This window comes from Oryza brachyantha, chromosome 5 (genome assembly GCF_000231095.2).
Source record: "Oryza brachyantha chromosome 5, ObraRS2, whole genome shotgun sequence".
Lineage (NCBI taxonomy): Eukaryota > Viridiplantae > Streptophyta > Magnoliopsida > Poales > Poaceae > Oryza > Oryza brachyantha.
In genome coordinates this window covers 13,565,686-13,589,030 of record NC_023167.2, presented here as the reverse complement: position 1 = coordinate 13,589,030, position 23,345 = coordinate 13,565,686, and the positions used below count along the sequence as shown (strand labels likewise).

Below are 23,345 nucleotides of genomic sequence, written 5' to 3'. Positions count from 1 at the left end.
CGCCATTGCCACGCCTCCCTCTCCTTCGTTCGCTCGCTCGCCAGTGCGCCGCGCATTCGCTCGAGTCTTTGCCTCCTCTCCGCGTGGGGTGGGCGTCTCTGGGGACAGAGAGACGAAATTCTCCCTATATATATAGATGAGCTCCTGCTCCTCGTAATCTCTCGTAGTATTATAGTCTCTGTGGGGGAGATACAGGGAGCAGAGGAGGACGGCCGTCACCTGCCTTCTTCTTCCTCCTCGGCTGATTCAGCGCCGCAGGTACAGTGCTACTTGGCGTCCGTTCTTGCGGTGCCATCCATGGCGGCGAGCGACCTGGTTGGTTCTTGGGGCTGGCTGGTTGGTGTGTTCTTGGGTTCTTGAGTGTGTGCTTGCTCCATGGATGGCAGTGGCACCAGCATTTGCTTGATTCGTCCTTGCTCCCTCCTTTTGTTTATCTTTTTGTTGGTGTTTTTGATTTTTGGTTCTCTGATCAACGGTAGTAGATTGGTTTTGTTTATTGGGGTTTCTTGGTTTTTCTAGGCTGTGTGCGGGGGGTGTCAGAGTCCATGTTTGCATTGGGTCTCCAACTCTGCCTTTTCTTTTTCGTTTCTTGTTATTTTTTTTCATCTCCTTTCCTTGACTCCACCGTTCTAGCTTCGCCCTCCTGTTCATGGTGTGTATGTGTCCGTGCTCGCTTCTTCCTCCTGTTCTTTTTTTTCCTATCTTTTTCTCTTTATTTTTTTCTCTGTTTTATATGTGTTCTTCGTGCCGGTGGCCTGCATGTTTTACATGACATTGCCCTGCTGTCGTTGCAGATGAGAAGCGGCGACCCGGCGGCGGCGGCGGAGGCGGCGTGATTCTCTTCTCCAGAGAGAGAAAGAAGAGACAGACAGAGAGAGAGAGAGAGAGAGGAGAAGAAGCGCCAGCGCCGATGGGATCACTGGAGACGCGGTACCGGCCGGCCGGAGCGCCGTAAGATCCCTCTCCCTCTCCCATAACCCCTTCATCAATCGAAGATGTCTCCTTTTTCTTCTTCTTCTTCTTCCTCGCGGTGCCCTTCTTGACGACGGCGCATGCCGCGACTGGTAGCGGCTGCGGTGGAAGACGACGGCGACGGCGACGTCGACGTCGTCTTGGTTCTTTCGTTCGCCGCCTCCCTTTAATTACTTGCTGGTGGTGTAGTGGTTGGTGGTTATGCTTATGCTTATGCTTATGCCCTATGGCGACCCCTCGCATTAGGGGGGGATTGGATTGATTGGGGGGAATCTAAATTCCCGTGCGCTTCAATCTAAATCTTCCGACGAGTGCACAGCACCGCTCGCATTGGTGACGATTTCTGCGAAGCGATCGTGCAGCGATTTCGCCGGTCTCATTAAGCGATCGTGCTTAACCTGTTCATTGTGTTCTTGCAACTGTGGCGCTTGACCCCCTTCGTGGACTGCTCGTTGAATCCCTCGATGATGCCATGGCTGACTCACTATTGGATTTGGGTGTGTGTGCGTGCACCGTTCTTGTTGATGGCCTGACCTGGTCGGCGACTGATCGTTGTTGCCTACGCACCTAGTCTCGTGGTTCCCTTTGCTGCAAGTCTGACTTTGTGCCACTAGTTTTCTTTCAAAAAAAACAAGAACTTTGTGCCGCTACTGCTGGAGTGTCAAGCGTGACGTGTAGGAGATGCAGGCTCTGGCGTATATTGCCGCCTAGTGATCTCAGCATCCTTGGATCATCTCATCACCTGCATGGTAGCAGTAGTTGAGTGGTTAGCCTGAATTATTTTTTATGCTTGCCAAGATTTGTTTTTTGGGTGCCATGGTTACAAATTCTAATTCGTGCGTCAGGGCGGGTGTTTAAAGGATGATCCTACTTTGAATTTGAATTGATTGAAGGCATGTGAGTGAGTTAGGTGCAAAGTGGTCACCTTTGTGATTATGTCGTGATGATTTTCTGTTCCTCTAAGATGTATCTGGTGAACGAAGCAGGAAGGTTGTGAAATAGATGTCCCCATTATTTTTCTTAATTTATTGGGAAACATCTTTTAGTGTGGCTCACTTTCACATCCAACTAGCGGATATACTGCATTTTCTCTCTTTTTTTTCTTTGGAAGGATGCACTTTTGCATACTTTAATTTGGCATTGCTATGTGTTTTTGCAATAAAGCGCATGGTGCTCTCAACACTCCACTTATTGAGATTATAGCATGCTCAAAGGATGATATAATAGCACTGCCTGTATATAAAATTATTCCTTATCTACCTTGTTGAGCTAATCATTAAGGGAAAGTAGGTACCTGAAAGTGCCATTTTTACGAGTGTAGTTGCTGTATTCTTGTGGTTGTTTTTAGGGGGATCTTTATGCAAGATTTGGTTCACTGAAACTTCCATTTGTGTTTCTAACCTTTTAGTTAAAGCATATGTGGCTCCTATGAGAATCCTCCAGTTGTGCCCTACAAAGAGGTCCTCTATCATGTAGAACCGTTTTTTTCTTTGTAGTGATCATGCACTTATTTGTCTATGATTGTGATGCAAGTGAAAGTGACAAGGATTATTAAAAGGACATATATATTCATTCATTGAGTCATGGAGGATTCAGAAATTAACATACTGTGGAATCTGCAGATAACCTATCATTTGTTTCTTAGCATTTCTAAGCTAAGAAAAAACATTTCTTTAACTGAATTCAATTTGATAAACTAGTCCACTGACATCTGAATATTTTGGAGGATGAGTTGCCTTATCTTGACACTGTGTGTGTTTCCACCTTCTGCAGTGATGACACAACTAAGAGGAGGACCCCCAAAAGCAAGAGTTTCAAAGATGTCGAAAATTTTGGAGTTCTTGTCCTTGAAAAGAACTCTGGTTGCAAGTTCAAAACTTTGCGATACTTGCTCCTAGCTATCACTTCTGCCACATTCCTTACCCTCCTAACTCCAACCTTGTATGAGCGTCAGTTACAGTCCAGTTCTCGGTGAGCACAATTTATTCAGAGGAAGTCTCATTGAGTATTAGGGTTGAAATGCAAATACTTATACACTATGATTATTGTCTGATGTGGACTAATCTGCTTTGCAGGTATGTGGATGTTGGTTGGATATGGGACAAACCAAGTTATGACCCACGATATGTATCATCTGTTAATGTTCGGTGGGAGGATGTATATAAAGCACTGGAAAATCTCAATGTTGGTAGCCAGAAGCTCAAAGTTGGACTCTTGAATTTTAACAGCACTGAGTATGGCTCTTGGACACAATTGCTCCCAGACAGTGATGTTTCCATTATAAGACTTGAGCATGCCAAGGGCAGCATTACTTGGGAGACACTGTATCCTGAATGGATTGACGAGGAGGAAGAATCTGATATACCATCTTGTCCCTCACTTCCAGATCCTAATGTTCGAAAAGGTTCACACTTTGATGTCATTGCTGTGAAACTTCCTTGTATCCGGGTGGCAGGTTGGTCAAGAGATGTTGCACGACTCCATTTGCAGCTCTCAGCGGCAAAATTGGCTGTAACCTCTTCAAGAGGCAACCAGAAGGTTCATGTGCTATTTGTAACTGACTGCTTCCCTATCCCCAATCTCTTCCCTTGCAAGAACCTTGTGAAACATGAAGGCAATGCGTGGTTATATAGTCCTGATTTAAAGGCTTTAAGAGAAAAGCTCAGGCTTCCAGTTGGATCCTGTGAGCTTGCTGTTCCACTCAAAGCAAAAGGTTGGTTGCCTTTCTACTAAACAGATTTTGGACTAGAGTTTTCAATCCCATTCCACCTATGGTTGTCTAGATAAATTAATATTTGATATGCATGCCAAGATTCAGGCGATCCAGCAATGCTGCCACTAACTAAAAAGTGCTCTTGAGTAGAACTGTTTTATGCACGTTTAGCATCTAATATTACATTTAGACAAGTCTGACATAGTTTTTAAGTCATAGTATGAGTTGTCAGTTTTTGAGTCATCTCTGAACAGAACTATAAAATTTCAGTACATAATATTTGTTTATGTCGCTGCAGCAAGACTCTACTCAGTGGATCGAAGAAGAGAAGCTTATGCTACTATACTGCACTCAGCAAGCGAATATGTCTGTGGTGCGATCTCAGCAGCTCAAAGCATTCGCCAAGCAGGGTCATCTAGGGATCTGATTATTCTTGTCGATGAGACAATAAGTGATCACCACCGAAAAGGATTGGAATCTGCAGGCTGGAAGGTCAGGTTAATCCAAAGAATCAGGAATCCAAAAGCTGAGCGTGATGCTTACAACGAGTGGAACTACAGTAAGTTCAGGTTGTGGCAGCTGACCGACTACGACAAGATCATTTTCATAGATGCTGATCTCCTTATCCTGAGGAATGTTGACTTCCTGTTTGCGATGCCAGAGATCACTGCAACTGGCAACAACGCAACGCTCTTCAACTCTGGTGTCATGGTCATTGAGCCATCAAACTGCACATTCCAGCTATTGATGGATCACATCGATGAGATAACATCGTACAACGGTGGTGACCAAGGATACCTGAACGAAATATTCACATGGTGGCACCGCATCCCGAAGCACATGAACTTCTTGAAGCATTTCTGGGAAGGGGACAACGAGTCTGTGAAGGCGAAGAAGACTGAGTTGTTTGGCGCAGACCCACCTGTTCTCTATGTCCTTCACTACCTAGGCCTGAAACCATGGCTGTGCTTCAGAGACTATGACTGCAACTGGAACAACCCCGTGATGCGCGAATTCGCAAGCGATGTCGCGCACGCCCGGTGGTGGAAGGTCCACGACAAGATGCCCGAGAAGCTCCAGTCCTACTGCTTTCTGAGATCCAGGCTGAAGGCTGGGCTGGAATGGGACCGGAGGCAGGCTGAGAAGGCAAGCTTCGACGATGGACATTGGCGGCGAAATATCACCGATCCAAGGCTGAATATCTGCTTCGAGAAGTTCTGCTTCTGGGAGAGTATGCTGTGGCACTGGGGTGAGAAGAACCCGACGGGCAGCGACCCTGTGCCGGCGACGCAAAGCTCATGATCCTGTAGATAGCTCAAGATATTAGTCAGTACACAAAAAACTCCTATATAGCACTATACATGCATAGCAACAGCTTGTGTAGGTTGCCATGCTTAGGCCTTTCCAATACAAAAAAAACACACCCTCCATTGCTGTCATGGCTGCAGCTCTATCTCGCTGCATTGATGGCCAACAATTCTTTCGGGTTGGTTTAGCTAATAAGTTATGGCACATGTAAATTCCTTGATGGAAACCTGCGTACTTCTGCTAGAGAGAGAGAGAGAAAGAGATGCACAGAGAGGCTGTACTTGGTCGGCTATAATTGAAGCTAAGCCTGTCTTGTACAAAGCATGATAATTAAGAATTAGGGAATGAAGGAAACATGCCTGAGCTCTTAAGTTATAACTCTCAGTTTTGTCGTATTGTATGTGTTCTGTGTTCATGATTGAAATGCGTGCATGAACAACGTAAGGCAATTGCAATTAGTACCAGCTTTGCAAGCTTCAGGAATCAGGAGTCGTAGAAAAAAGAACACAAATTCTCCCAATTACGACAACGTATGAAGTGAACTGTTAGTACATAAAGAGGTTGAAACTTGAAATAGCACTCGAAAGCGTATTAGATAATGAATTGCCACTACGTACAAATGAAACCATCCAAAATCTACAGCCCAGTATATGCATCACCTTGTACATGAGGGGTAAAAAAAATGTAGTACAGTGAACCTATCAAAAGTAGCTGTTTCATGTTTTCTTGTTCTTTAGCAGTCAAAACTGAAGTTCGAAATACTCAAACTGAAAAAAAAAATATTGAGTATACTGTCAAGAGTCAGCGGTCACCGGGCTATCTTTTGCCAACCTGAAAATTTGAAACGTGAAAGTTAAATGGTCAAATCTAGTTATACCTCTGATGTGCATAGTTTTGCCATTTTGTGGTTAGAGAAATGAAGGTAGGCCTAATCATAACTAAGAACTCACCATTTGTTAAAAGGTATGAAAATACAAGTTCATTCCAAGCATCGGGAACTCCAGGGAGACACCAGTGGCTGCAATCAAGCACAGTGGGAGGATAACTCCAGGTGCCAACATGAGCATCAGTTCGGAATGCCCCCATTAAAGTTATGTTTAGTAGAGTAACAGGACTTTTCATGTTTGCCACAACATCAGCAAGTATAGTCCCAAATTCACTCTTATCATTTCCTTTGGCCTCTGATGAAGGCTGTTCTGTTACTTCACATACCTTTTGACTTGTATCACTGTAAAGGTGAAATAATTCTTTTATTAGCTTTTACAAAAGAGCAAACAAAGGACAAAGTCGTATTGCCATAATTTGTATAAATGAAGTAATATACGTGGAAAAAATATTAGGAATGCTAGTTTCGAGGTAGCCATAGTTGTCTTACATCATACCAGTATACCACGATCAAAACCGGGTTGTATTGCCTTCAGGGAGTATTTTAGCCGGTTTTGGTAGAATGGTACTTAGGGGGGGTGTAAAATGTCTGATTTTGTAATTGAGGGATGTTTTTTTAGAAAAACCCAACAGTTGAGGGGTGTAATATGAACTTACCCCGATAAATAATGCTAGTGACGTTTTGCAGTCAAAACATTGAACATAAAGTGAGGAGGTGCAAAAGTGAACCTTTTGGATTGGGGCCACAGACTTAGCACAATTTGGTCACAATTGATATTGGAAACAGTTAGAAGGTTTTAGTTGTTTACTGAAATGGTAATGTGAATTTTCAGTGAATTGAGCAGAAATGTCCCCTCTTCAACAAAAATGGAATATGATTCTCGAACCCAACATTGTGAAGTACAAGAAGCAAATTATGAAGAACTAAATCAAAATGCAGATCAAATAATGCTTTCAAAATTGGACTGATCACTGATAATATGTATGCATTAGTTAGATGGACAGACACTCTTACTTATCCTAACAAAACAGATATTCCATAACTATCAATCGCTGCAATCATCTATATTCATTACGAAATAAAGGTATACCACCAAATATAAGTTAAATTTATATATGCACCTTACATAGACATTGAATTATGAAAACAAATGCTGATTTCAATACTTGAGGGAATATGCTAAATAATTAGTGCTTCTCTTGTGGATTCACATTTTATAGATTGGCCACCCATCAACAAATCTACTTACTAATAACATTTTTCAATAGTTCATGCTCATTATCACATAACAATTTTGAAAAGAAAATCGACATGGTTATGCATCCACGACATATTGCATACATAAACGCACATCAAATTAGTTATGCTCATAAAAAGGTATCAATAACATGTTGTACAGAAAAGAGCAGCTGCTATTATTTAGAAAGCAAACCTCCAGTGGGATGGCTCATATGTTCGGAAGAAAACATGAGTTCTGTTTAAATCAACTCGCTTTTCCACCCATGATGCCCATGTCTCCAATGCCATCTTGAAAGCAGCATCGACAGATGTGCCTAGTTTAAGTGCTCGTCCAGACTGAAAATAACAACCCCTGTCAGGAAGACCAAGTCAGAACGAGTTATTAATTACATTGTACTATCTCGCCAGGAAAATACAATAAATATGTAAAATATAAAGGGAAAGATAGGCATGATAAGTGTCATTCAGTTCAATCTGTAACAATGAGAAAGTAATTTGAAGTGAACTATATACAATCTTACTCAGAAGAAAAAAAATTGGTGTGTTCCAAACATAATCTGATCCGGTGAACAAATCACAGGTTAAAACAGGAAAGGGAAACATATGCATTGAATCACATAACATCCAGCAAATAAAACATTCTGTATTACCAACTGTTCACTCTGCCAATTCAACAGTATCATAACAAATTGGATGAAGCCTAGGTGTCAATGATCAACATCAACATGCAATTATTAGGCAGCATGGAGAAACTAGAGCACTGGGGAGTGTTTTTGAGCCTGAGAAAACACAAGTAACATGCCATAAGAGCTGCAATGCTTGATGCTTTCTGCAACAGTTAATTGTCCAGACATGAGTAATACACATCTAAATCACAAATGAAATTACCAAAAACAAGAATCCATCTAGTTTCCGTTCACCAATCATGGTTCTTTGGCTTAGAAGCTTAGATATACCCAACACTAGTGATAAACCTCAAATGAGCAAGTCCTATCCGATTCCCCAACTGTATTTGTCAAAATGAAAGTTTCAGTGCTACCTATCAGACCAACTTATAGTATGCTCCTAACAGTACTGAATCAGACATATATGATGCTTAGAACAAGTAAATAAAAGGTGGTACCAAACTGTAATCTTACATCTCAAACAATTTGGTTGGAGTCCACCAGTGGCCGGTGTTGAAAATCAACACATCCGAATTCACCCATTTCCGGCTCATATTGTCCAACCTGTCCAGCCGCAGGGTCGACTTGACCCTCTTCGGGGCGTGCCTCGGCGGCGGGCGCTGCTGGACAAGGAACACCGACCGGAAGAACTCCACGGTCAGGTCGAACGACGCGAACCTCACCGCCAAGAACCGTATCGTCTTGCTGATCTGGTTGCCGTTCACCTCGTACACCGTCTTGGGATCGTCCACGCCCGCCATGAGCATGCAGATGAAGGACTCCCACTGCGTGCGGCTCATGGAGTCCCCCACGAACACGACCCGCTTCCCCCGCAGCCGTTCCAGCGCGGCACGGGCGGTGAACCTCGGCACGTCGCACCGCCGGGGCTTCCACCGCCACTTCAGGTACCCGGTGTCCTGCCGCCCGTTGGCCAGGCAGTTGAACCCCCTCTCCGCGAACGGGCACAGCGAGCTGTTGTACAGCGGGTAGCCGGCGTCGCGCACCCAGGAGCCGTCGAACACGTCGCACGGCTCCCCGAGGTCATCGCCGACGAAGCCGGCCACCACGCGCCCCGGGCCGAGGTACCGGAACACGTAGAGGTACAGCGCGCAGGAGATCACGAGCGCCACGGAGACCGTGAAGAACGCGAGCCCCACGCGCTCCAGCGACGTGCCCGAGTGCGGCGGCGCCGCCCACCACCACCTCCTTCGCTGCGCCGACGCCCACGCCGCCACCGCCGCCGCAGCAGCCGAGACCCGCGGGCTGCCGGGCGCCGCGCCGCCCCTCGGAGCGTGGCGCGCGGGGCCTCCCCCGCGGCAAGAGGCCACGCTCACCATCTCGACACCCCGTCCTCCTCCTCCGCCAGATCTCTCAACCGCTGGCTCCCCCAGCTCGCCAAATCAGCCCAAATGCCGGCCGCCTCCGCCACGCGGGAGTGTCCGCGCAGGCCGCACAGACTAGCTACCTTCACAATCCTCACGGCGGGAGACCTCGCCGTGGCGTTGGCGGCGGCGCGGCGTGTCGAGCTAGCTCCTGCCTATACAGCCTTGAGTTCGCGTGACGTGGCGGCGGGAGCCTGGAGGAGCGGCGGTTTTTCTGGCGGGGCTCAGTTCGGGAGGGGCATGTCACTGACACGTGGGGCTGGGAGACGATAGGGCCCACATGTCTGTGTCGTTTTGGGTGGGGACGCAAGAGTAGGTGGAGTTGTGTGCGGGAGGGCGGAAAGTGCTTCTGGAATTGCCGGATTTGTGCTGCTATCTGCTCTGTACTTTGCTTGCCGGACGAAAGAATTACAAATAGCCAGATTACCTACTTAGTTGATAATAATTAATAAGGTAAAAAAAGTTTCTTTTCGAAACTAGCAGCACTTTTCTCGATTGATATTTGATACAGAATGCACACGTAAAATACACCATTGAATCACACACAGGCAGCAAAGATAAATGGTCTAAGTAATATGAGTAGAAAATAGTTTCTTGTAAGAGAACAAATGAGCGTATAGCAAATAATCACTATTAATAACTCAATATGTAAACTTGAAAAAAGAACTGCCGTAATTGTTGGCATTACATTGAATTCTCTCCTTGGAGTTGGAGACATAACACCCATATATGCCCACCACTTTCAATCGTCTCATAACCGCTTGAATAAATCTAGTGGTACGGACAGCTACCAGAGATTGAAAAATGGTGTGCTAGAATTAAAGAAAGCAAAGCAGTAGAAGGCTTAGATGCAAAAAAAGGAGTTGTCAATGCTTTGATTCACTCGACAACGACACTGCGTCTGCTCGGCAACGTCTCCGTTGCAGATGGCAGATAATACAAGCATCTTTTGCTTGTGAAGTACAAAAAAAAAAAATGCCAGTAACCACTCAGCTGCATTGACTAATGGCAGTGTTTACCGGCTGCCGGACTTCTCCACAAATCCACGATCCAGCGGGCCGCGTAATAGGCGACGGCGTCACCGAGTCACCGGCGACCAAGCTCCGTAGTCCGCACTTCACCGGCACTAACGCTGTGTTTTTTACGACAGCTGATTGATGTAAGATTTTCATTTTTCTAACTATCTAACGACATAAACAATAAAACTAAAAACTACTTTTAAAATATGAGTTAATGAACTTATATGTGTATATTTTTAAACACAGCATGCTTAACCGTTTAGGAAGAGCACGTGCGAAAATCAAGAAAAAACTAATCATATGTTGGCTCGAAGAACACAACCTAAGCCACTCATGCTTTCATTTCATATAGATGCTAGGCATGTAAACATATTTATTGATGATCTTGTTTTGACCAACACTTTTTATAATATGAAGCCTCAATATCTCGTTTGAAAGAGCATTGCAAATCTCTTTTAAATGATATATATGTGTGTGTGTTTGTGTGTGTTTTGGGGATTGCTATAATACGGTATCTCGTTTTAGAGTGAGATGATTCCGACGAGGTATCAGATCTATTTGGCTCATTGATATCAGATTTAGTACTGTGTATTAAGTGATATTAGAGCGGTAACAACTGATACTAGTACTAATTGATATTAGGTGGTGTCAATTGACATTTTGTTCGTAATGATTGATACCAAGATAGCTACTCCATACTCAAGAAGCTCTTACCCCAGTAAGAAAACCAATGCTTTGCATGCATCGGACCATTTGATACACCATGTTTAATGACGAAGTAAACGCTATCAAGTGTTAAGAATGAAATTAAACATTGTGTGGTATTCAGATTTAAAACTGATCACTCTATATTTAAACACATGTAGGTTTGTATATTAGATTATAGAATCACATTAGTAATTAGTTGAGAATAAATTAAGAATCATGCTAATTAGTTGAGAAGAAAGAGATAATCATATTAATTAGTTGAGAAGAAATAGATAATCATATACTTGAGAAGAAATAGATAATTATGTTAATAAGTTAAAGTAGACGTACATACACATGCTGCTAATATGCAACATCGACTGGATATTACTTGACAAATAAGCCTTTACTTAATTCACGCTCCGCCCTCAAAGTGCCAATTTAAAAACGAACAGTTAGAAGCTCCTGCGTCAGAAGCTAGAATTGACGCCACGGCAAGCCCTCTATTCATGGGTGAGATATCGATATGATACGATCAACTTGTATCTACCGTAAAATTACTTATTAAAAAATATGATACAATATTACGATCAACTTGTGTATACAAATATTTTACAAAAAATACGCTATTTATTAGTTTAGAAAATATGTGCGAAAATTCGATCAATAATTTCCGAAAAAGGACCGCAGGCTCACCGAAATGAAAAATTCAGTTGTCACGTAAGTACAGTATAAATCAGAGAGCAAGCCCAGCCCAAGTACAAACAAAGCCCAACTATGAAAGCACTCAAACCGGGAATTTTTTAAATTTTGAATCTTATTTATTAAATAATTTACAATTAATTTTGTATTTAAAAACATCACAAAATTAACCTCCTCCGCCCAGAGGACGGAAAAGTGACGCGGTAAACGGTAACTTGATCGCGAGGAACGGCCAGAAATGACGGCAGGGTGATTTTTGCATTTAGGCCCTTGCTACCCTTACAAAGCCTAAATGCAAAAATCGTCATGCAGCCCGGGAATTTGCGATTGAACCAAGAATTTTTCGATTGAACCACAGTTTGATGCAAATATATATAACGTATGTAAATATTTAATCATAAGTACTACTTTGGCTCGGTGATCATCGTCCCACTTCTAAGAGACCGAAGGTCGAATCCTCATAGTAGCATATTTTAGACAGAAGAGGGGAGTGATGACCACTAAGCCAAATAGTACTATTGATTAAATAATTTCATACATTATACATATATATATATATCAAAGCACTATTAAATTGTAAAATTTCCGGATGGCATGAAATTTTGAGGGTGATAAGGGCCTAAATGCAAAATTCGTCAGGCCGCCGTTCTCGCGGCCAAGTGACCGTTTGCCATGTTATCCTTCCGTCCTCCTAAAAGTCTGCAGGGTGTTAGTTTTATAATTTTTTGAAATACAAAATTAAATTTGTAAATTATTTAATAAATAAAGTTAAAAATTCAGAAAATTCCTCAAACCGATAACCGCAAGCGGGGACCACACCGCCTCCCCTCTAGCAGGCCTCCACGCAACCACATGGACCCCACCCGTCAGCTTTTCACGAGCCACAAAACCACACGGAAGAAAACAAATGAAAAGAAATCGTCAGGCAACTACCGAGCCAGCGAAAACCCAAACAGCCCCGGATTTCCAAACTATTCCCTTTTTTTAGGCCCCGTTTAGTTCCAAAAAATTTTCATCTAAAATCATCTTATCGAATCTTTAGACACCTAAATAGAGTATTAAACATAGATAAATTAAAAAACTAATTACACAGTTATATGAGAAATCGTGAGACGAATCTTTTGAGCCTAATTAGTACATGATTAGCCATAAGTACTACAGTAACCTACATGCGTTAATGATAGATTAATTAGGCTCAAAAGATTCGTCTCGCGGTTTCCATGCCAGCCATGAAATTTGTTTCTTCATTAAACCCCTTCTAATATCCGGTCAAACGTCTGATGTGACATGAAAAAATTTTCATTTCACCAACTAAAATACCCCATTAATCGAACCAAGCCCAAAAAGTCAACACGGGGGGTAGACCGCAAATTTGCCGAACCGAGGTCGCTTGCACGGGAAGCTTCCCCGAAACCGCTCGCTGACGCGGCGAGGCCTCCCCCGATCTGTGGGCCCACTCGTCAGCCTCACGGCCAGCGCCCACGGGATCTCTGGCCCACTCGTCAGCGTCTCGCCGCGGCCGCGTGGCTATAAAACAAACCCCATCACGGCGTGCGATCGCTTCTTCCTCCCCCCGAATCCTCATCTCATCGTTCTCCATTGACCAGACGGCGGCGCGGCCACTCACCTCCTCCTCCTCCCCGGCATTCCCAATCGTCCAGCTGGCTCCCCTGCCTCCTCCGCGTAAGTTCACCCCCAATCGCTCGAGTTCCTTACTCCGATTTCCGATCGGCGCTAGGTTTGTGCGGGTTTTTGCACGGTCTCGGCCGATTAGGGCGTGGTTAGTGGGGTTCGTGTTGATCTGGCGGTTGGGAGATGGGGGACTAGCTGGATTTTGGATCGGATTGCTCTCGTCTTCCGCCGTTTGGTTCGGGTCGCAGATCGGGGTCGGGGTTGTAGGGATGTGCGAGGTTGATTTGAGCGTCGATTTTTGGGGGCATGCGCTCTTGGTGCTCTTGAGTCTTATTGGGGGTATACATAATTTAGGGTTGGCTTGATTAGAACATAGGCGTGCGAAGCGTTGACCTAGTTAGGATTTTCGTGGCGAGGATTTACGGCTGATTGGGGATTCTGTTTGATCGTTGACCGGTTATTTAGGACTGACGTGCTATATGCTAATCGAAGGGAGATTTCCCCTTTTGGGGGGATTCCAGCTCGTAATCAACCACAAAACTAGTTGATTTCCTCGTCGGGTCATAACATGTTCGATATGCAATATTTCAATGTTCCTTTATTTTTGTTTCCTCGAAATATTAAAGTAGCCGCCTATAGGCAATCATTTTTGGCACATTGCTTACAAGGGTTTATCGAGGGTTTAGAGCATCATTTTTTGTAGAACATGAAAATTTTCCGTATGTGTAAGCCTGTAGTACACCTTCTGCTTTATATGTTCATTCATGTGTCTGATGTTTTTTTCTTTAACTCGCAGGGTTTTGATCCTAATCACCCATGTCTGCTGAAGTCAGCGAGGGATCTCCTTATTTCCTCTCGTGCTACTTCTGGTTCATATATTGCATAAAATTCCGAGATTTCACTTGATACAAGTGAACCCCCCTGGAGTTTTGTGCTAATACTTCCTATCATGTGAATCAGTTGTAGTTAGTATAATTGGCAAGACTCAAGTTTTCTCTCATCTGGGTTCAGAAACAATTGTCGGTTGGGTGCTTGCTCACTTTGCTTGAGTTTTGCCAAAGATTGTTTCTCATCAATCACGTCTTTTGTTCTCTCTGAGGTTGGACCAATCTCCCCTTTGGTCTGATCAAGCTCTTGATCTCCCTTCAGGACCACTGTCATAACGTGAACTGCTGTTTTCACGCCCTACAATCTTCTGAAGTCCTCTCTTGTTCCTTCTGTGCTGAAACGTTCAAAAGCAGCTCTCCTTCATTCGCTTCATTGTCTGTGCTCATAAATCCTGTTGTTTGAGCACTGAAACATTTCCCTTACTGGTTGATCTTGATCGCTTGTTAATTATTGGTCTTGGTATTGGTATTGGCATTTGCAGTTGAATAATAACCATTTCTGCTTGTACCTTCAGCTAAGGTCTCTCTGTTGTCTTATTGGTACTGAAGGCAAGATCTACACTGCAGTGATGGCTCAAACTTTCCTGCCACCGGGCTTTCGTTTTCATCCAACAGACGTTGAACTTGTTTCTTACTATTTAAAAAGGAAGATTATGGGAAAGAAACCTCTTGTTCATGCTATATCAGATGTTGAGCTGTACAAATTTGCTCCCTGGGATCTTCCTGGTAATTCCTAATTCCCATGTAATGATGTTTTTTATAGCTTCAAGTTTTATAATTGTTGGCAGTAAGACCATATTTCAAGAAAGACATGTCTTAGATTTCATTTCATATCATTTTATGCGCAATTTGGCTCAAATTTCCATGAATCAACCTTCTGCAGCTCAATCCTGCCTCCAGAGCAGAGATCTTGAATGGTTCTTCTTTTGCCCACGTGACAAGAAATATGCTAATGGGTCTAGGACAAATCGTTCCACACCAAATGGTTACTGGAAAACAAGTGGGAAAGATAGAACAATTGAGCTTAATTCTCGCATGGTTGGGTCAAAGAAAACATTGATTTTTCATGAAGGCAAGGCACCTAAAGGCAGTAGGACTGATTGGGTGATGTATGAATACAAAATGGAAGATGATAAATTGGTCTCTGCTGGTTTCTCAAAGGTAATGCTATTTAATATGTACAGTGCTTGTTGAGTATGCTCTTGGAACTACACTTTGCTTATGTGATCAAAGATCTAGTAAATTCTTCTTAATTCCTTCTTTTAAGTTCATCTTTCCTTTTTGTTCTCTTTGGAAGTAAATTGTATTCTAATTCTAAACTTGTAGGAACAAAAGTGGAATATCTGCACTAATAATGCCCTTTTACGTTTGGTAGTTATCATTTATGCAATTTAAAAACGGAAGCCTTCGAAATGGCAGAGGATATAATAGTCCTTGTTATTCTGTTTTTTAGGTGCTTACACACCGATTGTACTAGGCGGAACCCTTTGTAAATTGTTTTTGTTTTTTCTTACTCCTTGATAGAAAAAGCCAAAAATTTTGCCTTCTTAAAGGGTTACCATTGATGAACAACTTTTTTTGGATTTTGGTTTTATAACTCTTTTGCATCCTATTTGGGATATTGTACTCAATATATTCTTGTTTTGATTTAACTTTCAGGATGATTATGTCCTCTGCAAAATTTTCAAGAAAAGTGGCCTTGGTCCAAGGATTGGGGAGCAATATGGTGCTCCATTTAATGAAGAGGAATGGGAGCATGAAGATGCTGAAATTTCTATGTTTCCCTTGCAGCCAATTACAAATGTTGAAACTTCTGTGTTTCCTTTGCTGCCCTCTTCGGAGGTGGTAAATTCTACTGGTGACACATGTGTTCAGCCTTCTAATGTTGCCAGAGCTATTGAGGAACTACCTGTGCCGCATTTACCTGATGTTTTTACTGGGAGCGAACCAACATTCCAAAATATTGCTGTTACTGACGAATGTGCTCCCATGGAACTGCCTTCCCAGTACTCTGTTGAATCTATCGTTGATGAGGTGGTTTCTGTGAACAACTGTTCTAATGAGGTGAATAATGCAGATAGTCCTATTGTTGATGGGTTTTTATTGGAAGAACTGTCTAAGTTTTTAACTGATTCTCCGCATCGTGGCAACCCTGTTGGGGAGGTAGACAGAGCTTGTTCATAATCAAAACTCCTTATACTCCTTTTATGCTTCTGCATTAAAAAACGTCTTCATGATTTTTCTTAACTTATTTTATGTTCTCTTTGCAGCATTCTGGTCTCCCACCAATGTCCGAAGCTGAAGCTCATGCTTTTGAAGTGTCCACAAATGATCTCTACAATGAGATTGCAGGGCTTGCTGAATCGGGTGTGCCAAATGGTGATAGTTTTTCTCTGTCCAATGCAGGTGTTACTGAATACACTTCACAGCCCACAACATACTTTGGAGTTCCTAGCAGTGAAAATTATTTAGATATGGATGATCTCTTTGCTCCAGACGCATCATCATCCTATGCATATCCTGTGCTAAACAATCAATTTTGGCAGTATCCCATGGATCAGTCCATATATGATAGTACTCAATCTGCTGCCTTTCTGTCTAGTGACTTACACTCAACCATGCCAAACTTTCCTGCTGTTGCCAATTACGGCGGCCTTGCTTCAAAACCCAACATGCAGTTCCAGCTGTCATAATCAGTCTACAACTGTTCTAGAGGTACATTTTCGTTTTACCTTTTTTGTTTTCCAGGTGGTAATTTTTTTGAGCTAATTTGGTTGCTATGAAATATTCAGGTCTCTGATACTGGGGACATCATGCGATTTCATACTTGGTCACCTGCTCCCGCTCCGAGCTAGAAAAACAAACCTCGCTGAATCTTCACGAGGACGGTTACTCGAACTGGTCACCGCATGCGTCGACAGGTCAACAATGTCTACTGGTTTGAAGGCTGGTCTTAGTTCTTGGTGGCGAATCTCTATGATCCCTAATTTTCCTGAACCTACCTGTCTTGGCTGGTCCGCTACTGAGGATCAGAAATACGGAGTATTATGCTTTGTATTAGCTGTTTGCTTGTTGCTACCGAATAAAGTTTGTTCATCAAACAAGTGTGTACTGTTTGTGATGACAACACTGAACCTTAACTATAGGGCTACATGGTCTGGCCCATTATCATGTACCCTGTATCTTTACCAGTGCTATAAGCCTCCAAGTTCATCGTTTTGGCTGAATGCTGATATGTTCTACTAATAACTGATATTCTTCCCGGTCAAAAATACTTTTTCCAGTCAAATATTTGTTTCTTTGAACAAGACTTAGTTAAACTTGTAGAATTTTACGCAATTTATTGTTATAGTAAATTTATAAAATCTAATAAGTTTATGAATTACGGCAATATTTTTTAAGAATAATGAAAGCGCATTATTTGTCTTCCATTTACAAGTTTGATTAAATCTAACACACCAATTATTATTTTAGGATGGAACCAATTACTCCTTTATTATGTATTTTAACCACGATGGAACAGAAGCGAGCCTTTGCTAAGCTGACACGTTTGTGCCGAAACGACGCGCATGTTTGAGCCTGCAACAACGATGCATTCCGTCTGTCAATTACACCTGCAGGTGTTCTGTTTAAGTAAAAAAAAATAAGCTCTGCACTTTTTCCTCAGTAATTCATCGGCCGCTTTCGAGATCGCAGTGCAAACTAAGCTACATGTTTCAAATTGTTTACTCGAAAGTGTAACATAATTGACATCTTTAGCAAGAAAAACGAAAAAAGATTTGACCTAAGAAGTCCGATGATACCCTGCATAGTTGTAACCTCCATTGGGCAGCAGCATCTGCTCAAGCTGTGGTGGCCGCTGCTGCTCGAGCATGGCGAGGGCACCCTGCCCTCGCATGCCGTTCTTGCCGTACTGCTGCCACACCATCTTCTCCTCCACCAGCTGATGCTGCTTCGTCTGCATGTCCGACATCTGCACGTACGTCGGCGGCGGCACCGCCATCGACGCCGCGAAGGGGTCGACGACTCCTGACGCCGCGGCGCCGCTGGTGCCTGGAGGTGCGGGTAGAGCGAGCATCGGCGCCCCCGGCGGCGGCCGCATCGCCACGCTGCTCGCGCTCCCGGAGAACGCCTGCGCGTTCGCGGCCGTGGTCGCGTGGCTGTACATCCCGTCGAGCACCGTCATGCTGAGGCCGCCGCCGAGCTCGGCGCGCTGGCTGGCGAGCGCGCTCGCGGACTGGACCAGCGCCGTCTCCCAGTCCGTCGACGAGGCGTCGAACGCGTCGTGCGTCGGCGCCGTGCCGGCTGGGTTGCCGTCGAACAGAGCGAGGGCCAACTGGTGCCCGTGCTCTTCGCAGGACATGGCGTCGCCCTTCAAGTTCAAGAAGTCAGCCTCGCCGTCGGCCGCGTCGGCGGCGATGAGCGGGGCCTCCGCCACATCTGGCACCGTCTCTCCGGCATTGTGCTCCTCTTGCACCGGAGCCGGCTCCTCCGGCGCCGGAAGGGCCTTGGTGGCATTCATGTCGTCCTCTGCAACAGGGGACGCCTCTCGGCTGGGCGGTTCCGGCGACGGCGGCGGCAGCCTCTGCTGCGGCGCCGCCGCCGCGGCGCGTCTGTCCTGGACGAACTCGTCCATGAGCTCCAGCTTCTTCTGCGTGATGAGCTCCACCTCCGGGACGTCGGACTGGCGGCACACGTGCGCATCCTTGCACCACGTGTAGAGAGCCTCGAGCTCGTCGAGCTGCTTGGCGAGGCCGCAGAAGACGGCGTGCACGCGCTCGCAGTCGTCGGTCTCCATCTCCGAGAACTGCTCGACGAGCGCCGCCATCACCTCCGTCAGCTCGCAGTACAGCTGCACGCTCTCCTTCACCAGCGGGTACAGCGACACCGACACCACCCGGTTCGTCTTCGCGGCGCCTGCGACGGCCACGCTTCCGTGTCAGTGCGTGCTTGCGCCGCCGGCGATGGCATGAGATGTTGCTGATAATGCGAAGAGGATTCGCTCACCTACGGGGCGGCAGGCGATGAACCGGTCGAGGAGGTGCTGCAGCTGCTGGGCCTTGGCGAGGAGCTGCTCTAGCGTCATCTCGCTCGTCGGCGTCTCCCTCGCCACGAGCGCCACCGCCTTGTCGGTCTCGGCGTTGGTGGCCTTGTCCTCTTCTCTCGCGCAGAAGTCTTCGTAGCTGAATCGGTTTCCGGGCGACGCGTACAGCTGCTCGTGGAGCGGCCGTCCCCGGCGAGCTGCGTCGCCGTGCTTGGCATGCATCCGGTACTCGAGCCGGTCGTCGAGGTAGGCGGCGTAGGTGCGGACGAACGCGGAGAAGTCCCAGGCGTCGGTGCGGGATCGGTCGCAGAAGTCGGACATGTTGAGCATGCGCGTGCCCCGGCGCGTGGCGTAGAACACCTCCTGCTCGAACCCCGGGTCGCCGTCGGCGAGGAGGCGGTGGACGAGCACCAGCGTCTTGAGCGCGACGGCCCAGCTGCGGGTGCGCCCCAGGCGGCGCGACAGCGACGCGACGCAGGCCCCGACGTAGGCGCGGGAGTGGAGCGTGAGCGCGATGACCTCCCGGACGTGCCGCTCGTCGGCGGGGAAGCTCTCGCTGTGCCTGGTGGCCTTGACGATGGCCACGTCGAGCTCCGACGCCGCCGCGCCGCCGCTCCCGACCTTGGCCAGCCCGATGCTCGTCTGGTCCTTCACCGCGCCGATCGCCTTGCGGAGCTTGCTCGGCGCCATTATTGCTTGACCGGATCGATCGTGCCGACGGGTACGTGTTCCCTCAATTGAGACGACGAAGCAAGCGCGGATGGAGAGACTACGATTGAAAAATGCGCGCCGCGAGGGACCCGGGCCGGTGAGAGGTCGCCCGCGGATGGAGGAGGGCAGGGAGGACGCCATGGACGGTGTGGAGAGCTCACGCTTAGACCTTTTCACACATGGATACATACTCTCGTTACCTCGTGCGCATTACATCATACTATTAGGTTAATCACAAAACGTAGTTACATCATAATACTGAGCTAGCTACTCGTCTTGCTCATTGATCGATCTAGCAATAGCATTCCGCTAGTAGCTAGTGGCTAGCTAGCTTGCCTACACCGTGGTGTCCGCCTTGCGGGGCGTCGTCGAGTCCTCCGCTCCGCCGCCGTCGGCGACCTTGTTGTTCCTCCCCTCGGCCATCTCCACGTCGTTGCCGTCGTCGTCGGCCTGCTTGCCGCCGGCGCCGGCGCCGCCCTTGTTCTTGCGGTAGATGGCGTAGAGCACCAGCTGCACGGCGCCCAGGAAGCTCCCGCACCCGTTCGGGATCTGCAAAAAACGAACGAACGATCAATCAACCAAACCAATCCTTAGGGTCGCAAGTGCGGCGGCGCGCCGGCGCGCGTACCGTGACGAAGGGGTCGCGGCCGAGGAGGCCGTAGATGAACCACGACGTGCCGCACAGGAACACCGCCAGCGACAGCAGGAACGGCATGTACTCCACGCTCTTCGTCTTGATCACCAGCCTCTGCATCCATCCATGAACGCGCCAATAAAATCAGCAACCGCATCGCCATGGAATCCGGCCAGATTCCTCGAGCGAGAGAAAGAGACAGACACGTACCATGATGGAGAGAGGGGAGGCGTACATGCAGATGGAGCAGACGGTGGCAGCGACGCCGCAGAAGAGCTTGCGGCCCTGGCCGTGGAGCGCGAGCAGGGAGACGAGCGCCACCACCGCGAACGCCGACGCGACGGCCGACGCGAGGCCGGCCATCCGGAGCCGCGTCTTGTGGCTGGACGCGAAGACGAGGAACACCACCACGTACGCCGTCTCGATCACAGCGCCGGCGCCGTTGATCGTCGACACCAGCATGTTGTTCGGGGACACGAACGGCAGCCCGTACCTTAGCACGATCAAGTGATCAACGAAACAATTTTACTCCAGTATATTGATCGTGTATTTGCGTAATACTACAGTACATAATTTACAATGCTTTGCAAGCAAAATCTTGGCAAGAGTAATACTACATATTTAATCCTTTCAAAAACACATGTGTAATATTTTTAAGGGCTCTTCAAAATTTGTAAGGATTTTCTATTTCTTACGGAAATTAAGTTATTTTTTTTAGAACTGCGGACGAATTTATTGCAGACGGCATAGTGTCACTGACCAAAGCCACGTGGCAGGACATGATTGAATTTGAGGAGAATGAAGATGGACCACGACCTTATAGTAGTACGAGCATGGCTGATTAATTTTGGCGTATTTATAAATAAAAATTAATTTATGAATAAAATTTTTATATGCATATATTTAGCAGTTTAAAAGTCAAGATTAGAAAATAAACTTTGGTAAAAAAAATAAAATTAACTTCGTATTTAAGGTTAAAAATTTAAATTTTGGTATATAAGGGTAAGCGGAAAAGATAAGGGTGTGGTGTACACCCTTCAATTCCATGAAAACAATTCCTATTTATGAATCTGACATATGTTTTGTTTAGATTCGTAACTAAAATTTGATTTTAAAAAAATCAGAGAAAGTAGGCCAGAATTTTAGAGTACTTTAAATGAAGAAATTTTGCAGTTATTTATTTCTAAAATAGATAAAAATACTTATATTGTAGAATAGATACAAAATTCACAGTAATGACTTGAATTTCCATAAAATTTCAGACAAATTAGTACTTAAGTAAAATGACGTACATGCCTCTATTTATTAATCCTTTTAGTGATGAAAAGGCGTGTCAACATTACTCCCTAACAGGTGCAAAATACTTTGGTTTCTTTTCTTTCAGGTCCCAAACTAATCACTTATTTTGCGATAAAATTTTTGATCAAATTGATCACTTATTCGGGACCGAGGGATTAACTAGATTATATACTTCAGAAAGGCATGGAATCTTATAGCTAAGCTTACCATAGGCAGTGTATGTTAAGTTGGTTACTGTGAAATTTTGAGAAGTTTACCATGCAGAGAGGAGGCAGTTGATGAGTGTCATGTTGTATGGCACCCCAGAGAAATCCTCTGTTGATTTCCTCCGAATAATCCTCCAGAAAGTAGGCCTGTGGAAAAGAAGGTTATTTTTTTTGGTTCACAAATTCATTGTATGCTGGCAGTAGCAGTTCCTATGCATGTTCAGTGCAAGACAGCAACCAGCAACAGTAAAATTACAACGTGTCTTCCCCCAGGAATGAAAGAATACAAGTGCATCTCTTTCAAAAAAAAAAAAACAAGTGCAGAACGGGACACAGAAAATGACTTGCTTGGAATTGACTGTGGCAAAATACAGTGTATGCCGGAACTTTCTAGTTTAAATTGCTTTAAACTACCACGCGAGGAAAACAATGGATCCCCTTGAATTCTAACTTTTTGTTAAGAGAGTAGTTGATTCATTACATCATGTGGGTTTATGTATCTTGAGTTAGCTACAAGTACACAAATTCACATAGGAAAGATCCACTTCAAAAACTATGAGGCTCATTTTTCGGCTTTTTTTGAAAAAAAAGGCTAAACGACATATTTGCAAACGAAAATAATTTATGAATAAAACTTTTATTATACATGTTCTTAGTGTTCTAAAAACAAAGGTTGAAAAATAAAAACTCCAATATCAACTTTAAATTTAAGAATAAATATTTAAATTTTGCTTTATAAGCAGAAGAAAAAAAAAGAAAATATGAGGGTGTATATGTTTGGTGAACTCACTGAACTGTGGCAGCATTTTATTTCTTTTTATTTACTTGTCATGTTTTTTCTTCAACATTTTGATCTCGTCATCTTTAACATTCTCTTGTAAATAACATCTAACAGAACCAAAAGAGATATGGTAAATACATCAAATACTTACACAGGGGATAGGAAAAGAAAGAGCGCGATGACATTGCCTGAAAGAACAAAACCAATCAATAACCTGAAGAAAGGCAACAACACTCACCAAATACTAATTATCACCCAACAAAATTCCAGCAAACAGTATCATCAAGCTAACGAACAAAGAGTACCGGGTGTCCGAGTAACACTGACCAGCAATTCCAAACAAGAATTTCGCCAAATCCTCCATCTTATATATATCTATGCTCCCTTAAGCTCCTAGCTTGCACTTACAAATCTCTCTCCTTGAGACACACACTAAAACAAAAAAAAAAAAACGAAGCAGGGTGAAAGCTAGCTCTAAAGCTGATCAATCTCTTCTTTTTTCTTCTTCAGAAGAAGAGATCGAAGCAGGTGCCCGAGCCAGCATGCACAACTGAATGTCTGAATGGCAAATGCGTCGC

At 44.9% G+C, this 23,345-nt stretch overlaps 5 protein-coding genes across 8 annotated transcripts; 2 read left to right on the top strand and 3 right to left on the bottom strand.

Annotated features, from left to right (window-relative positions):
• Positions 1–822: 822 nt before the first annotated feature.
• On the top strand, positions 823–5,229 carry LOC102712809 (UDP-glucuronate:xylan alpha-glucuronosyltransferase 1-like). Its single transcript, XM_006654367.3, has 4 exons — positions 823–951; positions 2,746–2,943; positions 3,048–3,685; positions 3,984–5,229. The coding sequence occupies exons 1-4, from the start codon at positions 911–913 to the stop codon at positions 4,985–4,987; spliced, it is 1,881 nt and encodes a 626-aa protein (XP_006654430.1). The 5' UTR covers positions 823–910; the 3' UTR covers positions 4,988–5,229.
• Positions 5,230–5,353: 124 nt separating this feature from the next.
• Positions 5,354–9,335, bottom strand: LOC102700150 (protein trichome berefringence-like 7). Its single transcript, XM_006655280.3, has 4 exons — positions 8,258–9,335; positions 7,312–7,470; positions 5,944–6,221; positions 5,354–5,824 (listed from the first exon to the last, which is right to left on the bottom strand). Exons 1-4 carry the CDS (start codon positions 9,118–9,120, stop codon positions 5,802–5,804), a joined length of 1,323 nt encoding a protein of 440 aa, XP_006655343.2. The 5' UTR covers positions 9,121–9,335; the 3' UTR covers positions 5,354–5,801.
• Positions 9,336–13,125: 3,790 nt separating this feature from the next.
• On the top strand, positions 13,126–17,338 carry LOC102712361 (NAC domain-containing protein 82-like). Of its 3 annotated transcripts, XM_040524158.1 has the most exons (7): positions 13,126–13,256; positions 14,002–14,518; positions 14,608–14,818; positions 14,976–15,253; positions 15,752–16,255; positions 16,363–16,807; positions 16,885–17,338. In XM_040524158.1, exons 3-6 carry the CDS (start codon positions 14,662–14,664, stop codon positions 16,783–16,785), a joined length of 1,362 nt encoding a protein of 453 aa, XP_040380092.1. In that variant the 5' UTR covers positions 13,126–13,256; positions 14,002–14,518; positions 14,608–14,661; the 3' UTR covers positions 16,786–16,807; positions 16,885–17,338. The 3 variants fall into 3 exon arrangements, with proteins under 3 accessions (XP_040380092.1, XP_006654429.1, XP_006654428.1); XM_006654366.1 differs by having other exon boundaries at positions 14,002–14,818; positions 15,752–16,156; XM_006654365.1 differs by having other exon boundaries at positions 14,002–14,818.
• A 251-nt stretch (positions 17,339–17,589) lies between these two features.
• Positions 17,590–20,028, bottom strand: LOC102699869 (putative clathrin assembly protein At4g02650). Its single transcript, XM_040524713.1, is given in 4 exon segments — positions 17,590–19,009; positions 19,100–19,868; positions 19,910–19,972; positions 19,975–20,028. Coding segments are annotated over 4 exon segments (2,019 nt in total). The 3' UTR covers positions 17,590–17,876.
• Positions 20,018–23,345, bottom strand: LOC102712084 (bidirectional sugar transporter SWEET1b). 2 transcript variants are annotated; one of them, XM_006654364.3, is made up of 6 exons: positions 23,095–23,345; positions 22,919–22,955; positions 22,038–22,133; positions 20,692–20,974; positions 20,476–20,595; positions 20,018–20,396 (listed from the first exon to the last, which is right to left on the bottom strand). In XM_006654364.3, exons 1-6 carry the CDS (start codon positions 23,129–23,131, stop codon positions 20,184–20,186), a joined length of 786 nt encoding a protein of 261 aa, XP_006654427.1. In that variant the 5' UTR covers positions 23,132–23,345; the 3' UTR covers positions 20,018–20,183. The 2 variants fall into 2 exon arrangements, with proteins under 2 accessions (XP_006654427.1, XP_015692427.1); XM_015836941.2 differs by lacking the exon at positions 22,919–22,955.

Coding starts and splice junctions, on each gene's coding strand:
- LOC102712809 (XM_006654367.3), top strand. CDS start 911: ATGGGATCACTGGAGACGCGGTACCGGCCGGCCGGAGCGCC. Junction 952..2,745: donor TACCGGCCGGCCGGAGCGCC/GTAAGATCCCTC, acceptor CACCTTCTGCAG/TGATGACACAACTAAGAGGA. Junction 2,944..3,047: donor CAGTTACAGTCCAGTTCTCG/GTGAGCACAATT, acceptor TCTGCTTTGCAG/GTATGTGGATGTTGGTTGGA.
- LOC102700150 (XM_006655280.3), bottom strand. CDS start 9,120: ATGGTGAGCGTGGCCTCTTGCCGCGGGGGAGGCCCCGCGCGCCACGCT. Junction 7,471..8,257: donor CCAACCAAATTGTTTGAGAT/GTAAGATTACAG, acceptor TCTTCCTGACAG/GGGTTGTTATTTTCAGTCTG. Junction 5,825..5,943: donor TTCATACCTTTTAACAAATG/GTGAGTTCTTAG, acceptor TCAAATTTTCAG/GTTGGCAAAAGATAGCCCGG.
- LOC102712361 (XM_040524158.1), top strand. CDS start 14,662: ATGGCTCAAACTTTCCTGCCACCGGGCTTTCGTTTTCATCCAACAGAC. Junction 14,819..14,975: donor TGCTCCCTGGGATCTTCCTG/GTAATTCCTAAT, acceptor AACCTTCTGCAG/CTCAATCCTGCCTCCAGAGC. Junction 16,256..16,362: donor GTGGCAACCCTGTTGGGGAG/GTAGACAGAGCT, acceptor TTCTCTTTGCAG/CATTCTGGTCTCCCACCAAT.
- LOC102712084 (XM_006654364.3), bottom strand. CDS start 23,131: ATGGAGGATTTGGCGAAATTCTTGTTTGGAATTGCTG. Junction 20,596..20,691: donor CCTCCCCTCTCTCCATCATG/GTACGTGTCTGT, acceptor GGATGGATGCAG/AGGCTGGTGATCAAGACGAA. Junction 20,397..20,475: donor GCCGCGACCCCTTCGTCACG/GTACGCGCGCCG, acceptor CGTTTTTTGCAG/ATCCCGAACGGGTGCGGGAG.